The 17996-nt window shown below is 34.0% G+C and overlaps 1 protein-coding gene across 1 annotated transcript; it reads right to left on the bottom strand.

Annotated features, from left to right (window-relative positions):
- Positions 1–3661: 3661 nt before the first annotated feature.
- On the bottom strand, positions 3662–10346 carry LOC135773307 (uncharacterized). The gene is made up of 10 exons (XM_065282795.2): positions 10264–10346; positions 9241–9299; positions 8899–8931; positions 8780–8812; positions 7918–7953; positions 6434–6466; positions 6289–6318; positions 6167–6196; positions 4549–4581; positions 3662–4456 (listed from the first exon to the last, which is right to left on the bottom strand). Exons 1-10 carry the CDS (start codon positions 10272–10274, stop codon positions 4311–4313), a joined length of 444 nt encoding a protein of 147 aa, XP_065138867.1. The 5' UTR covers positions 10275–10346; the 3' UTR covers positions 3662–4310.
- Between the last annotated feature and the right edge of the window lie 7650 nt (positions 10347–17996).

Consider the following 17996-nt stretch of genomic DNA (forward strand, 5'->3'; position numbering starts at 1 on the left):
TTTTATTTGAAAGTTGGCGCTTCCATTACTTGTTTCTGATGCAGTACTTCAAAATGCACATAAAATCAGGGTGATGAAAACCTACTGGCCATTTCTCAATATCCGATCTTGCGTTTTTGTTTACATTGTAGGTGTGATGGATGTGTTTTGCTGTTGTTGTAGACTGGACAGCGTTGTGTTTTGGTATTTGTTGTAAAATGCAACTTGGTGAATTTCAAATCTGTTTTAGTTGTTTAGTCTGTTTCTCACTTTATAAAAAGTGTGCCCCCCACAAAAACGAAATCCCCCCACCCACCCCCTGTACGTACTGGGTTCCTGCATGTAAGCTCAGAAGCAGATATGAGAGAAACCCTGTAGTCACAGCGCTGTTAAACAGAAGGGCTTTGTTAAACCCTACACGTCTAAAACAATGTGGCCGCAACAGGTTGTTTTTCATGTTCCTGTGATGTTGCTCTGATAGCAGCTATATATAACTGCGCTTTCAGGCTTTTGATTGAAACTTTTATTAGACAGGACAGATTAAGGGTTTAAGAAGTTAATGAAATGTGGATTATTCCACTTATTGCGTTTGTATTATTTGTTTGAGGATTTTTGAAAACCCCATGTGAGAAGCATTGGCTTACCTCGTCCATACATTCCTCTTTAGATTCCCTCCTAGGGTGAGCAGCACTTTAAATCTTTCTCCGGTGACTTCAAAGCAACCAGGTTCAATTTATAGAAAAATCCTCTTTTGTCATTATAGATGACCCCACTTGTATGTATTTGTATTGTGAAATTCACAATACATTTGAAGGAATATTCCAGAATGGATTACAGCAGTTTATTCAACATATTTGACTTTGATTTTGATTTGTTCCTCACAAAAATTATTCAGGGGATCTGTTGCCACAACTTAATTAAATGCATTGGTGTAAGTTAAAAATTCTTAATTATTGATTTCATGAAACATTTGAAGCAAACCTTTTAATTGAGTTGTCCTGATATAATAATGTTGATAATCAGTTTTGGGGGTAACGTATTACGAGTAACATATATTACCTAAAAGTATTACTTTTCTGAGGTAATGAGTAAAGTAAGGCATACTTTATAAATGTACACATTAATATTTAAGTTACTATTTAAAAAAAGTAATACAAGTTACTTTTCCGTTTAATTAATATGATTTTTAAAAATAATGTACTGAATAAAACTGAACGTAGTCACGTAGAATTACGCAAACTTTGTGCGTGTGCGCCTGAGCGGGAACAGTTTGAGTCAGAAACAGAGATGGTAGGCCAGAGCTTGACATTTTTTGCGATGGAAATATAAAATTTCTGAATGCAGAACTTCTCAGACATAAAAAACACCTGCACAGCCTGAAAGAGATCAAGCCTCAGCCAATGTAACAAAAGTAACGCAAAAGTAGCGCAAAAGTAACGTAACTTAAGTATTTGTTTTTATGAAAAGTAACTAAGTAACGCAATTAGTTACTTTTATGGGGAGTAACTTAATATTGTTAAGTAAATTTCCCCAACACTGTTGATATTCACATCAACTTAATATTGTGTGTAACTTCCACTTAAATATCTGCGCTATTTTGTTTAAAACTTGTTCACTGTATTAGCTTGACAAATTTTTTAGGCTTTAGGTTCCCAGCATGCTTTGCATGGTACTTGAAAGTGAGAGTAAATGTAGAAATATGGTGTGATATTATAAATTTCTATAAATAACATGAAGGTGCATCAAGATGAAAACATGAGAAGACTTAGGGGGCGTGCACACCAAAGCTTTAACGTCTGCAGCCGGTGCATGTTTTCAATTGTTTCCAATGGAAGCTCAGCGTTTTTCAAAACAGTTTTCTTTCACTCTGAAAACCACCACTCGCCGTTTTACGAGAGTTGAAAAATATTCAGCTTTGGGTGAAAAGCTCCGCTCGTCAATGTCAGTTCTCACACAACCGTCCAATCACAGTGGAGGAGGGGGCGGGTCAAGTATCACAACAACCAACCGGCTCAGAACATTAATAAGGGGCGGGACGCATTAAAGCTTTTTTACATGGATTAAAACGGCTGGAGGACGCCGAATGCCGTTTTTTCAGCTGATAACGTTGAGTGCTGTTTTTCAGCGTGGAAGAAAACCGCTAGCTTAAAAAATCAGTGTAAAAAAGCTTTGGTGCGTTGCCCGCCTCTTATTAATGTTCTGTACTTTTAGTATTTAAAAGAGTTTCTGTTATGTTGTTGATTTTTAAAGTTGCCATGAAATGCCAAGTGTTGTTAATTCAATAGGCTGAGGGTTTTTAGTACTTTTGTGTGAACTAGTGTCTATGATTGAATCAAATTTAATATAATGTGAAATACAAGTTAGAACAACTTAATTTTTATGAATGAGTATTCAACTTAATAACTAGTTTTAACACAATTTTCTAAGTGCATCCAACTCAATATAGTTTGTTGCAAGTTGCCTAACTTGGCTTCTCAAAATCTGGAAGAGTGCATTGGATTCTTAAAAATAAAGATACAACATAGAAGAACCACTTTTGTCTGTATAGCTCCATGAAGCTTTAACATCTGAAAAATCTTTCTGTGTTACAACAGTTTCTTTGTATTAGGAAAGGTTATACATATATTGAGAACCATATCGCCTCTCTTTCTTTTTAACAGTATGCATCCCTGGTGATGTTATGAGAAGGAGGTTTACAGTCTGTATGGCTGAGAGAACAGAACAGATCTCAGTGGGTTAATGTGGCAGTAAGAGTGGTACTGAGGATTGAATTCACCTGTAGACGTGACAGAAGAAGTTCACGAGTCATTACTCTAAACGGGTATCGGCTTTAGTGTGAGAGAATGACATGACCTTTACACAAAAGTGGACACATACAGTGTATGGTATAGAGTTATAAAGAGTGAATGAAAACCTCATGTGTGTCCTGGATATCAGGTGTATCTCTAAAGTAAAAAAAAAGACTTTCCTAGAATTTTTGTCTTGTTTTCAGTATAAATATCTGACATTTTTTTTAATCAAAATGCATTTCTTGATGAGCAAAATATTTTTTTTAACTAAGCAATAAATTGGGAAAATTGATAAGCAATTTTTTAATTATTAAACTAACAAAATAATATATATCAACTATTCTGTATGTATTTATAATCATCTAAACAAAAACAAATGTACAGTGGAGTAAGAACATTTTTAAGAAGTTTTTAAGAAAATAGTTTTTTTTCTTACCCCATTGGCAGATTTTTTAACTTGTTTTAAAACAAAACAAAAATACAAAAATAAATAAGTAAGAAAGTAATTTTTTTGCAGTGTAAATACTGAATCATTGTTATTTATGCTCAACTACAGCAAAGTATAAAAACTAAATGAACAAATCGATGAATCAATTTACATTAAAACTTTATGTTCACAACATATTTTTTTTGTTTTTAGAAAACTTTTAGAAAAGTTTATTTATAAAAGATTTGTACATTTCTTTTTGTTTAGATGTTTATAAATACAAACAAAATAGTTGATAAATATATATTTTTTTGTTATTTTAATAATTAAAAAAAAGATTATCCATTTTCCCTATTTATTGCTTAGTTAAAAATCTTTCTTTTTATTATGCGTAATCTGTGCAATAATGAATCAACACTGTGTTTCTATTTACCATAGTCATTTTATTTAGGGCTACAATAAAAGACAGAAATGTTTCAGAATAACACATTGTTGATTATAATATTTGTAACTTCAATAATGTTAAATACTTTGTGTATAAAAAAGTGACTGAAAACAAAGATAGAAACACTTTTGATTTAAACACTGACATTGTGAGGAGGAGATCAAAGGCTTTTGTGTGTTTTTTATAAGAGCTTAAAGTCTTGGCTTATCTGAGCACAAAGTCATCAGGTTGCCAGCACCAGCTTTTATCATCAAGATTTTGTATCCCGTAACTTTATCCTGTATTTAATCAAGGAAATAAACAGCTATATGTATATATAACAGCTTTTACAATATTAAAACAGTATATTGTCGAGTAGTCTGATCTAAAATGAAATGAACTATTTGCATTGATGTAGAGTTTGCTCAAATATTTGGCAAGCACAATGATGTAGGTCACATTAACAGAGAGCTCACAGAAAATGAGCCCGCAGAATCTGTGCCGAATGTTTGTAACAATTCACACAAACACAAAACAAACACACAAATAAATCAGTACATCACAGAAGATAAAGTCTAGTTCACGATTCTCAAAACATAACAAAAAATGCCCCTGCAAACAAAATCAATAATGTTTGTTTGTCATCTTATATCACTGCCTCGTCCTTGCTTTCCTGTCTAAGGTTCACATCTCAAGGACGAAGGTTTCTTGTTCTCTTTTTTGATGCTGGTTTGCTGCGTTTACGTGCTGATGCATTATGGGATTTGGTTGCCCGTTGGACTGGAGCCGGGGCGGGTTTCACAGACGCAATCTCCTCTGAGTCCGGTGCTTCTTCCTCTGAAGAGAAAAAGATATACAACAAAAGTTCAAATTGTAAAGATACACTGATGCATATATACTGTCTGTTTTTTATATCATCTGACATTTACCATCATTGTCTTCCATGCTAGATTTAGCTGCATCTAGAGATAAATAAACAAACAAACAAATAACATTGAATGGTGAATCTCACACTGATATATCCATGTCATTTTTTTTCTTTATTAAAATTAGCAGTATCAATTCAATTCCCTATCAGTAGCAGGCTACTTTACAGTTACACTACATAAAGTATTTAAAACTTTTTCCCATTGCACACTGTAAAAAAATCCAACTTGGGTTTTGTTGAAGAAACTCTGTTTTTAATTTTTTTCACTGAACTGTTTAAGTCAAGAAAAGTTGGGATAACTAAAAAAAAAGTTAAAGTGAACAATTAGTGTGGCCAACTACTATTTCAAGCTGAGAAAACTCAAAGCTGTACATTTGTTAATAAAATAGCAAACACTATGAGCATGCTCAGTTTAAAGGCATTTAGTATGATGTCATTTTTAGCATTTATTCCAGGATTGAATGTATATTTTACTAACTAAATGCAATAGATGAGAGGATCTTTTAATTTAAATGGAAAACAACAGGAACACATTTAAAATTAATAATAAATCAAAAGTCTTAGTTCATATAACTTTATGACTAGTAAATCAATACACATAATCTTTTAAGTTTACTGAATTTAAAATTGTAAGTTCAGAATGTTTAGAAGAATACCCATAATCCTTTGCACCTCAAGATTTAAATTTTACGTTTAAAAAAAAATAAGGACTGATAGGGCATCTAAATAGTTGTTATTTAAGACGTAATATGTATTTAGCTCTTTTTAGCTTTACTGATGTTATTTTGGTAAATTATAAACTGTAAAAAAAAAGTTCAACCTATTATTTTAAATTTTGACCTGTGATAAGTTGATATTACTTAAGTTGAAATAGTTTAATTTAATTTGTTAAAGAGATAGTTCACCCAAAAATGAAAATTCTTTCATTATTTTTACATCCTCATATTTTTAATAAATAATGGTAAGCAGCACACAGCTGATTGACTTCTATAGTAGGAAAAAAAATGGGGAATGGAATTCAGTGGGGACTGTCAACTGTGTGCTTACCATCAAAATATCTTCATCATTCAGCGCAATACTTTCATAATATTTGTTTATAATATTTATGTTAATATTTCAAGATACATATCAACAATGCAGGTTCGTGTGTATTTTTGTGGAGAATCTAATTTTTTCAATAAGTCATGAATTCATTGCATTCTCTGAGTTATAATATTATAAGCTATATTAACTCTAAAGTACATGAATTTAACAATTTAAATTTAGTCAACATAAGCACTAAGTTAAGTGAACTAAAAAAAATATAAGTATTGGTGGACCAACCTCCTTTTCTTCTTTTAATAGGAAAGTTGGTTTAACCTAAAGCGAAAGGTTTAGTGGACTTTTATTTATGGTTTCAACCACGAAAGTTAAATATACTGCTTTATTATTTCAACTATTTTTTACAGTGCATTTATGACTTTTTTGGGAGGGAGATGTGCCTAAATGTAATAAAAATTAAGTCAAACTTGTTTTTTTTTCTTTACATGATGTTTATGTTGTTACAGTACACATAGGATACAGTATATCATACTATCTGAATCGTACATACAGTATAACATATAATAACATATACTTACCAGCTTTAGGCACATCATTTACTTGAGGTGCTGGAAACAGAAAGAGACAGATGTTAAGTTTATCTTTCAGTCTGTTATTGTTAGAGATCTTTAACGTTTATATTATTAAATCTGATCCTCACCATTATTCACCGTCTCTGCACTGCTGGCATCTAAAATACACCATAGATGATTAGAATAGCGTTCATGTTTATTTTTATTATTCACTATCAGAAGTTCAGCTGAAATTATATTTTACATTAAACGTGTTATTGTGCTTTAATATACCTGCATTTGCTCCATTATAATGCAAAAGCTCATCTGGATGCAGAGGAAAGAAAAATCATCAAATTAATCATCAAATACTTCCAAGAAAAGAAACATCTGAGAATGGACAAAGATGTGCATGTGTGTTTAAACACCACAAGAGGGCAGACTTCAATACAATATCAGAATAAAAGATACAAAAACTGTGGGCCGATACCCTAACTAAATCTTTTTTTCTGAGATGTAGACTAATCTCTCTATCACAAACAAGTTCATCTTCAAATGTTATTATGAATAAAAGTTCTTATTCACAGTAATTTACAATAGTTTATCATTATTATCATTTCTAGATGTCCTTTATCTTAAAAAAGGAAAATCAGAATTTAGTTGAACTGATTTGACAGAATAGATTTAGCTGGTGATGTCTATGGGTCTGTTTTCCAGACAGGGTTTAGATGAATCCAGGACTAGGCCTTAGATATATTAGGACATTTAAGTAGATTTTACAAACAAACTTTACAAAAAACAACTGTGGTTTGCATATTAAAACAAAACATTGACATTGTCTGATATATGTTAAGAAATGTCACTACAAGGTGTTTTGAAATTAAGGCAGTTTAAATATGCATTTTAGTCTGAGACTAGGATAAACCCTATTTTCCCGGTCTCTGTCCGGGCGTTTTCCCGGACAGAGACTAGTTATACCTTAGTTTAATTAGGAAATATAACTAGTTTTAACAAAACATGCCTTATTAAAAACATTACTTGTGTGAATTTTCAGGCAAAACAAATGGCACACATGTATTTTAAGATATGTCAGTGCAAGTTGTTTTCAGTTTGGACAGCTCTTAAATTATTTTAGTCTTGGACTAGTCGAATCCCTGTCCAGGAAACCACCCCAAAATGTTTGCCTTGTGCTATAAAATAGGTTGGTTAAATTGTAGTACTAGTAAAATGTATTTCTCGTGTTTATAAGTCATAAGTGTATAGCCACATTGTGCATTAGTCAAAGCTGTGGTTGACATGCATGCAGTGTCGCTTTAAATCTTCAGTTTATCCCTCAGGTCATCCAGGTCTTAACTCATCACATGTTTTTATCTGAGAATAACAATTCACCTGACAGTCTTGTACACACTTTACATTGTGCACAGTTTAAATACTAGACTTTTTCTGTCTAGCTCTTCTAGTAGACTATACCAGTGGTTTTCAAACTGGGGGCGGGGCCGTCAGGGGGGCCGCGAGATGGTGCCAGGGGGGCCCCAGTTTTATGACATTTTATGAAATACATTAATTTATCATGAATTCTGTGTAATTAAACCTAAAAAAAAATAAGGCTACTAACCAAAAGCACTACTTTTTTGTATAATTTTAGAGTTTTAGAACAGTTTTTGTCACAATTTTTCTTTGGGGGGCCGCGAAGGAATGCATAGTTTACAAGGGGGGCCGCACGCTGAAAAAGTTTGGGAACCACTGGGCTATACTGTATGTGAGGGTTAGTAACTCACCATTAGGCTGGTCAGGCGAGACCAAGTTCATGCTTTCTGTGAAAAACAAGAGAAAACAGCCAAGTTAGACGCAGTTCAATTGTAAGATTGAAAGTCTTAGTATTTTAAAGTCAAATCCCTGCTTACATATAGAGCTCATCTATCAATGAATAGAAAACTCAATACCTTGTCAGACCTTAACATATTTAAAAGAAACCTTTCTAGAATAATGACTTAGTATCTCATACAAAAAACGACTTTAATGATATTTGTAGTAAAAACATCACAACTTGTATTTTAACAGAGACAAGCAAAGTACATGATATTATCAAGTACAGAAATTATTTAAGGAGTCTCAAATTACAAAAACCTACCAATAATACATAAACTTAATTTTAATGATATTGCCAATGATATTTACAATTGATTTGTAAAATTCTCCTTGCATTGCTTTTACCAGTGGATGATGCCAGCATACAGTTGCACGCGCACATACACATTAGAAGTCATTATTTTGAGAAATTTTCTTATTAATATGTCACTATTATGATAACGTTATGACACACTGACTTTAGAAAATCTAAACATTTTCATGTTTTAATGTTAAAATGTTTAATGTTAATCAATGGTGCATGTTTTCCTCTCATTCCTGGGGATATTGGTTGTAAAAAGATTGGTGGACTTTGTTATTTTAGGACATTTAAGTAGTTTTTACAAACAAACCTTGCAAGAAAGCAATACTGGTGTGTCTTGAGACAAAACAATGACATTGATATATGTTAAGAAATGTCAGTACACGGTGTTTTTTAATGAAGGCAGCATTTTAGTCTGGGTCTAAGCCCTGTCCGGGAAACCACCTATAGTGAGTTAAAATGAGTCTTACCTGTCGGTGCCTCGTCTGATGTTGAGTCCTGATCTATGGTGTAAAGAGAGAAATCTTCGTTAAAGGTTTATCTTCATTTGCTAAAATAGTTGCAAAGTATGTAAAGATGGGATGTATACCTGTGGCAAACATGGCTTGGGACCCACCATCCACTAAAACAAACAAAACTTTCAGTTAAAATAAATGAAATATTGTCATTTGAAGTAATGCATATGTCATGTTGGAAGCATTATTGACAACACAAACACATAAAACATCTGCAACAAATAATTTATCAAATTGTTAGATGCAGGGTTTTATATTAAAAAGACGACTGATGCATGCATTACGATGTATTCAGCCAAATTACATATGAAATAAATAATGATTTTCTGTGAGGGTAGTATACTATTGTAAATTTTAACAGTAAATAACAGATTGTTGTCTGTAATCTCTCTTGAGCAGATAATTGTGTACTTTACCTGCTTCAATGTCTGCTTCAACCAAAACCAGAGCCAATGAGCAGAGGACGAGGATATTCCTGTATAACAGAATAAAACAATTTCAGATTAAAAACATATAGCAAGTGGCATCCAATGACATGCAGATGTGTTTACTGTATGGCAGGAATGAAGCCGTTTTACATGCAGTACCATAACAAATATGTTAAAGATCTATAAAGTGTCTGATGTCTCCATGCAATTGAATGAAGGAAGTCACAACTAAAAGCATAGAAAACCAAGGAACCAATGTTATACTATAGTTTTGGGTTTTCAAACGAAAGTGTAAAGTTTTAATACACAATATTCACATATTTACATTTAAAAATACTCTCCTGGGTCTTGAAATAGATTATACACATCTAGGTGAATCCTGGAATGAGAAAGTTTGGGAATCCCTCATGCATTAACTTTGGAACGGTGGTCATCATTTATTTATTTAGTTTTTCTAGTTTGTCACTTTTTTGTCTCTTTTAACCTTGTAAAGCATTTTGATCAACACCTGTTGTTTGTAAAGGTGCTATATAAATAAACTTTTATTGTATTACATTTATTTAATATTTAATACCTTTTTAAACCCATAATACCCAACAGTTGGGCTATAAATCAACCAACTATGGGTTGAAACAACACATCATTTTGGTAATGGAAATCTATTTAATGCACTTCATGTTTATTAAGATGCATTTCAGTATCATAAAATACTAAATATATTAATACGGGTTTAAATAGCTATTCAAAACAGACTCGATCAATGATTTCACAAATTAGATTTAGCTTCTTAGAGTAGTTTGCATGTGTAATATTATGTAATTCCCTTTGGTGTATATTAAAGGTCATTAATTGGTCTTTAATATAATTTCATTTATTTACAGAAGAACGCATGATGTTTTAATCCCAGTCCATACATTGACTCATTATAATGGATGCTCAGTATTTTGTTGTGAGAGGAAACTAAAGTAAATACATGTGATGTTTCGAGTGAAATGATGCGATGTGTCTTACCTGGTCAGCATGGTTGGAGGTCAGAGATGGGCTCTCGCGGTGTACAGTACACAATGTAGTATTGCACTTGATCTGGTCCTGTGTCGACACTGTCCGTCAAAGCCTTTATAGCTCTTCAAAGGCTATTGAGATTGTGGGAGGAGAGACGTGGGGAAAACAGCTTCATCTTGGATTACATTAATTGCGTAGCTTAATGTAAGGATTCATTTGTCTGTACATTCCCCCGATCGTTTCCATTAAAGGAGTAACCTTTACGTGACACTAAACCTTTTGTTACCTGCTGCATATTTAACATTTAATGTTTCTCTATTTCCCACAGGACTCAAAAAAGTCCCTGATATTTTCTCTCTCTCTCTGTGTAGATGGAAGTGTTTCTTTAAACAGTCTTTACGTTACAGCTCCGGCGTAATACGAAGGTTATGGTTAACCTGATAGTTATGCAGACGTCAACATGTCATTCGGTGGGTTTTTGAGTCGTACTGAATGGAGGGATTCCCTGGGTCATTCAGGGCATTATTTGAAGGGAAAGGTAAACCTAATTGCTCTGTAAAGCAATAGCAGTCTGGCAGTGGATAAATAGATATTTTCCTCTTTAAGAGGCTGCTGTTGGGGAAATGGCGCTTGTTTTTTTGGCCTCTTGTTGTCATGATGCCAGAGATAAAGTTGCCGGCTGATGATGGAGGATTTAGTGCTCAGCGCTGCAGGAAAGATCCGTGTTCAGGAAATTCCACTTCTTTCCTACCTTTTTTCAGATTAATTTTGATGGAGAGAGAGAGAGAGACCGTCTCGAAAACAGTGTCGGGTAACGTCTCGGGCCGAACGCGTGACCTGTCGTTTTTGGGTACAGTGAGTTTCAGAAATGTTCCCAGAAAGGTTGGGAATTTCCCTGAAGGTCAGGATAAGACGTGGAAGGAATGACGTAAAAAAAAGACGTACAGTGATGACAAATGAAACATATTCAATAACCAATAGCCAAATAATTCAAGAAGATATGGATGATGTAACAAACTCCCAAATAGCGCTGTCACAATTATGAAATTTGACTGACGGTTAATTGTCTAATAAATTGTGACGATTATGAGGATTAAAGGTGCAGTGTGTAATTTTTAGAAGAATCTCTTTACAGAAATGCAAAATAATATACAAAACTTTATTATCAGTGGTGTATAAAGACCTTTCATAATGAAGCGTTATGTTTTTATTACCTTAGAATGAGACGTTTTTATCTACATATACCGAGGGTCCCCTTACATGGAAGTCGCCATTTTGTGCTGCCATGTTTCTCCCTTAATGTACAAACTTTCTTTTGTTGTCTCCGATGACATGTTTGTCCGGTGGCGGCTACCGTAGCTTCTCTATGTAATTAAAAAAACGAGGGGTAAGCAGCGGACTGAGCCATTGTTTGGAATTCACCAGCACCTCACCATAGATGTCGCTAAAATTTACACACTGCACCTTTAATTGCCTGTTTTGGGGCTTTGACAATTAAATCTTTTGAAAGGTTTACCTGGCAGTAAATATTAATACACATAACACATATTTAAAAAGTAATCATTTAATGAATATATCTTTCAAAAACTGAAAATATTTCATAAGAAATAAACACAATAAAGTGTCTGAAAAATAACTGAAAATAAAAATGCAATCAAAATAAACTGACTGTACCAGTAGCCATTCCTACTAAGGTCTTATTAATACTGGACTACGTCTGTAGTGGCTGCAAAAAATCAATTCCTTTCAGATCCTATAGAGAAGCATCTTCCACTTCCCAAAATTTGGAATTGCTGTTTAGGAAATATGTGTTTTACTTGGCCATTCATTCTGCTTACCAAAGTTTTTCTTTAAATAATGTTTTTTCACTATATAAAATGGCTTTGCAATGCATCGCATTTCACTGTCAGTCAACGAGCGAGATTAGATACGGTCTCGATTATACAGGCGCTTCAGCTCCCCCTTGTGTTTTTAGAGAGATATGCAATTATTGCGGTGATCTGAAATCATGCGACGAGGTCAAACAATGGCGATGAGACAATTATTTAATCATTGTGACAGCCCTACTCCCAAAACTAAGACGAAATCTCTTGTGCATCCCAACCAGAGACTCATCCGTCTGTGGGCATTCGATCTTTTGGCTATTTCTCCGTTTATCAGACCGAGCTACTGCCAATGGAAATGAATGGGCCGTCTTTAGACAAGACAGGAAGTCTGCCCATCTGGGTTTTACCTTTCGTGAATTTCTATGGAAAACGGACCGGGCCGCTCTGGAGCAGAACCGGGGTTAGAGTTTTGATAATGGGAGAAAGTGTTCCTGTGTAATAGAGTTACATTTGACATGTCCTCCGCTGTGGTATTTAGGAGCAGCCTTATACTATCAAAGGAGCTCTCTGTCTGAACACTAAAAGGATTTTCTCTTTAAAAGCGTAAATGGATAATTAACCATTGAGGATCCCTCGCTAGACCGCATTACGGCCGCTTCGCTGTCTTTTCAAGAAACACATTCGTGAGGGAAGTCTTTGAAAGCTGGTAAGGTCAGATTTACATGTGTATGTGAAATAGGCCCATAGGGCACACAGGACCTCTGGATTTTCCTTTTGAACATGGAGGCTGAAAGGAAATTACAGAGACCATACAGAGTACATAATGCATTCATTCGTGATTGAAAAAAGAAACAATCCAAGGCACTTCAGGATGGAGAAAACCACCTCGCTCAGGTTACAGGACCATCAAACCTTTGTTTGTTGTGGTGTATTGGTCAAGATTTCAAAAGCAAAGCCATTAATAAACATACAATTAAATTAATTAAGACCAAGACCAGAGGGTGGCAAGACCAGGACAAGACCAAGACTTTTAGGGGCCGAGACCAAGACAAGATTGAGACCAAAGACAGTCTAAGACCAAGACCATCAAAAAATGGATGGAATTACATCTTGGATATTGTGGGCTTTGGATTAATTTTGTTGACAGATTTCTTTTTGGACAATCCTCCATTAATCATACCGGCACAACAGTAACAGAAGAAATCAAATAAGATAAAAGTCAGTCATTGCTTTTAAAGTCAGAAGTTGTTTTTTATCTAATCACATGAATGATATTAACACAAAAATCCAACCCAGTCTCACGGAGTTGCATATAAGTGTGAAAATCGTGCAATACATACGCCAAATTCCAATTTGGCATGTATATGATACGCCAGTCCTTCCCATTCACTTAAATAGCGCATCTTTTTTTGTTGTTTTATTTATTGGTTTCTCCATTTTTTTTTACCATTGTCGCTTGGGTTAGAACAACTTTTTGTTACATAAAAATGACCTAAAACCCCAATTCTAACCCCAACTCCAAGCAACCGTGGCTTAAAAATAGACAAAAACACGGAGAAACCTGTATGTTAAATAATCTCCTTAAAGGTGCAGTGTGTAATTTTTAGAAGAATCTCTTGACAGAAATGCAAAATCATATGCAAAATTATATTATCAGGGGTGTATAAAGATCTTTCATAATTAATCGTTATGTGTTTATTACCTTGGGATGAGAAGTTTTATCTACATACACCGAGGGTCCCCTTACATGGAAGTCACCATTTTGTGCCGCCATGTTTTTACAGAAGCCCTTAACAGACAAACTTTTTTTCAATAAGTTGTCTTCGACGATGACATGTTTGTCCGATGGCGGCTAACGTAGCTTCTCTATGTGTTTCAAAAGCGAGAGGTGAGCAATGGGCTGAGGCATTTGTTGCAGTTCGCAACTTCACCACTAGATACAGCTAAAATTTACGCACTGCACCTTTAAGCAAATCTCAAATCTAACCCTAAACCCAAGCAAAAATGGTTTAAAAAACAGAAAACATTGAGAAGCCAATAAATAAAACAACAAAAAAGATGCACCGCGGCCTTTTAAGTAAATGGGAAGGACTGGCGTATCATATGCACGCCAAATTGGAATTAGGATTTTCACAAAAATCAGACAATGCACAAGCAATTTATTGTAATTTCTGCAGTTGTGGTCTCGACCGATCTTGAAATAAAATCCCGAGACTAAGTCTGAGATCAAGATGAGATGGAGACCAAAGACAGTTGTGACAGAGACAAGACCAAGACCATTTAAAAATTGACAATTTTGAAAGCTTCACTTACTTAACAATGGATTATATATATATTTTTAAAGAGACCTCGCATTAATATTTAAAGAGATAATTCACCTAAAAATGAATGAGAAACTTCTCATTCTCATGTGGTTTTAAACCTGTAAACATTTCTTTTTCTGATGAACACAAAATGTTTAATAAATGATGGTAAGCACACAGCTGACTGTAACCGCTGACTTTCAAAACGACAAAATTACTGTTTGTAATAACTAGGAAAAACAAATACCATCATTTTTCAAAATATCTTCATCATTTATCACAATATTTGTTTATTAAGTCAGTGGCGGCTTGTGACTTCTTCTTTCGAGGGTGCACGATGGGAAGTTCGTCACAACAAGGCTGTCATTGTTTGTCATTTCAAAAATGTGATTTGCGCGTTCATTGATCCTATGTGCATCACGTGTCTTGTCAAAATAAGTGCCTGCTGCAGACGCGTCTAAAGGGTTTATGATCAAAAAGAAACTCACGTTTCCCAGATACTCGTATAATCTCATGTGTTATCAGAGTTTACTGTTAAAGGAGTGTCTTACGTGTATTTTGTGAACATGAGCATCTCTTTTATCAAAAACGCTTTTGATGTGTGTGCAGCAGGCATTTTTTTGACAAAACATGTAATGCAAATGGTTCACATGACGCAACAAGCACATATTTTGACAACACGAGCAACACACATGACACTCCGAACACATATTTTGAATTTGTGCCCCTCAGAAGAGCAGTCACGAGCTGCAGAAGTCAAATTTTGTGTTCATCAAATTAAAAATTAAAAACTCATACAGGTTTAGAACAACATGAGAGTAAATGATGACAGAATTGGGTGAACTATTCCTTTGCGCCACTAAATATTGACAGCTGAGATATCAGTATGGTTAAAAACCTTTTTGCATGGCAGTGTTGACATTTCAAAATTAGAGAATGGTTTTGTAATAAATAAGAAGCAAATATGAATGTTGTATGATTTGAGATGGTATCAGCTTTCCTGATCGTGTTGCATAAACCCTCTGCCAACTGAATAAGTGAACTGTCATAATTTCAGAGCAATTTCCATTGACTTCCATCATCATGGAAAAATTATACCAGCACATACCAGACAGGATTTATTCAGTGGCTGATGAGATTGAATCACTTTTTAATATAGACAGAGTATCACATGAGACTGATGGAGCTCAGGAATAATCTGTGGTCAATTACTCAGCATTAGATCAAGTAGTTTGAGGTATAGCTTTACTTTAACAGGTATTCAAATACAAAACTGTATTCATTCATATTTCACAGATTTTCTACTTTAAACTCACTGAACAGTTTGATTCAAGTTTGGTGTTCTGCAAAGTAGTATATTGTTTTCTTTTTATGGTTATTATAATAATGGCTAATAATAAATAAATAATAATAACAATTCAAGATGTTGTGAATCCAACATTAAGTAAAATGGTTTTACAAAATAAAGTTAACTCTGGGAATTTAAATGTGACTGTCATTTAAAACACTGATTCAGATTTACTGTCGAAATCAATTAAGTTTCTTTCATCACTTCTCTTTAGAGTTCACATTAGGTTAGATTATAAATTGTAATGGGTACATAAGTTATCTGTCATCCGGTAAATCTTCGCTTTTCTTGACAGTCATCAATTACAGTGTCAGACAGGACATTATATGAGCTTTATAATCTGCTAACAGTGTCACACTTCAGATCTGTTTCTCTGGTATTTTAATGAATGTTGGAGGTGTTGAATAGCCAAAGAACATTTCTGTCAAATAAAAGTCCATCAGCCTGGCATCCTATTCATTCTGCATTCAGTCATGTGATACTCAGACCTACATGACCTGCTGAATCACTTGCATTGCTAAAATTCTTGTCTATGAATATATTACATTCTCAATCAGATTAAATATCCATCCATCCATCCATCTACCTTGCATGTGTACGTGCACGTCTGTTACCTTAACATTTATGCATTTGGCAGATGCTTTTATTGAAGCAACTAACATTGCATATTTATTCAGCATGTATGTTCCTTGGCTTCGAACCCATGACCTTCTGCAGGCTCCGTTATAAGATTATTAGCATATAGCGTTTGTAAAATTAAGTCTCTTACAGTTTTTCTCAGTCGCTTTGGTGCATTTCTCACATCACTATTTACATTTGCACAACAGTTATAATGCAGTTCTCAAAACAATAAGTACAAACTGCAAAATCTAGTTGATAACCTGCAAAAGATTGTCACTTGCTCAAAATGGATAGTTCATTCCTCAAAGCAAGTTTTCATGTCTATGAAAGTGTCAGTGTCATCAAGATGAAAAGTCCTGACACCATTGTTTATGAACAAGTTTATTGTTTTAGTCATGTTTTCATTATGACAGTTTACTCTATAAATGTTTTCCAATGCAAAAAAGATCAGATCTTGGTGACACTGTACACCTGAAAATGCTCAAGTCAGCACTACAGTATATACTATTTGCACAACTATTTGAAAAATACAGTAAAGTTACACATTACTGTATTTAGTGATAACTGAGTTCAAGACACTGAATATGTATGTTTCACATTTTTACTGCAATTCTAATTTGTTCACAGCATTGTGCAAAAGAAAAAATACACCATTATTTACAACAAACATAAACTCCCTTTAAGTAGAGCTGTGCACAACTGTAAACAATATTTCAGTACATATTGGAACTGAACATACAACATACATAGTACTGTAATCATTCTTGCACATCCAGACGTTCATCTCTGTCGGGCCACGAAATTGTTCAATTTAGAAGACGTTTTCTGGAAAAAAAAGAAATCTGAAAAAAAAAATTGTGCTATACAGTGCTATCTTTTCTGTGTCCCCATGACATGGTCTGTCAACAAATTATATACAAACAGTAAAAGTGTAAAATGTAAATCTTGTCCAGTCTCTTGCAATCAAACACATACACTAAGGTGTAATATACAATTTACAATAATTGCCATGAAACCTTTAGCCATAGTTTACATTAGAACATCCCTCCAGATTAAACTGTTATTAATGGCTTTTGCATGCAATCCATGGTGTTTTGCTATTTGTACGAATTGTTTTGAGAAATGCACTTACTGTTTTGCATATGTCGAGGATGATTCGAGAAATGTACCAAAGCGACTGACAAAAACTGTCAATCAGAAAATACTGACACATATAATTGTGTAGGCCTGCCACATGGCTCAACATTTTGACTGTCTTGTTCATGAACAATGACACAAGGACTTTCTTTGTGATTTTGATGGGACTGACATGTTCACTGGTGTAATAATTTAGTTTTAAGAGATAAACTAAAGATTACAGGCTTTTGCAGGACATCCATGATGTTGTGCAGTTTTTACAAATTGTTATGTGAAATGCACACATTATTGTGCAAATTTTAAGAATGATTTGAGAAAGTCAAAAAGTCTCAAGTCTAATAATCAAATTGTGTTTTCGTAGGAGCATGGAAGTTTAATAATGTCAATAAGAAATATATCAAGGTTATATTTTCATATAATGATATTTACATTATTTAGGTTTGTTTGTTTTATTTTTTTTACAGACTGATTTATATTTAACGAGAGGAAGGCATTCGTTTTAACTGG

Source organism: Paramisgurnus dabryanus, chromosome 19, assembly GCF_030506205.2.
Source record: "Paramisgurnus dabryanus chromosome 19, PD_genome_1.1, whole genome shotgun sequence".
NCBI classification, from domain to species: domain Eukaryota; kingdom Metazoa; phylum Chordata; class Actinopteri; order Cypriniformes; family Cobitidae; genus Paramisgurnus; species Paramisgurnus dabryanus.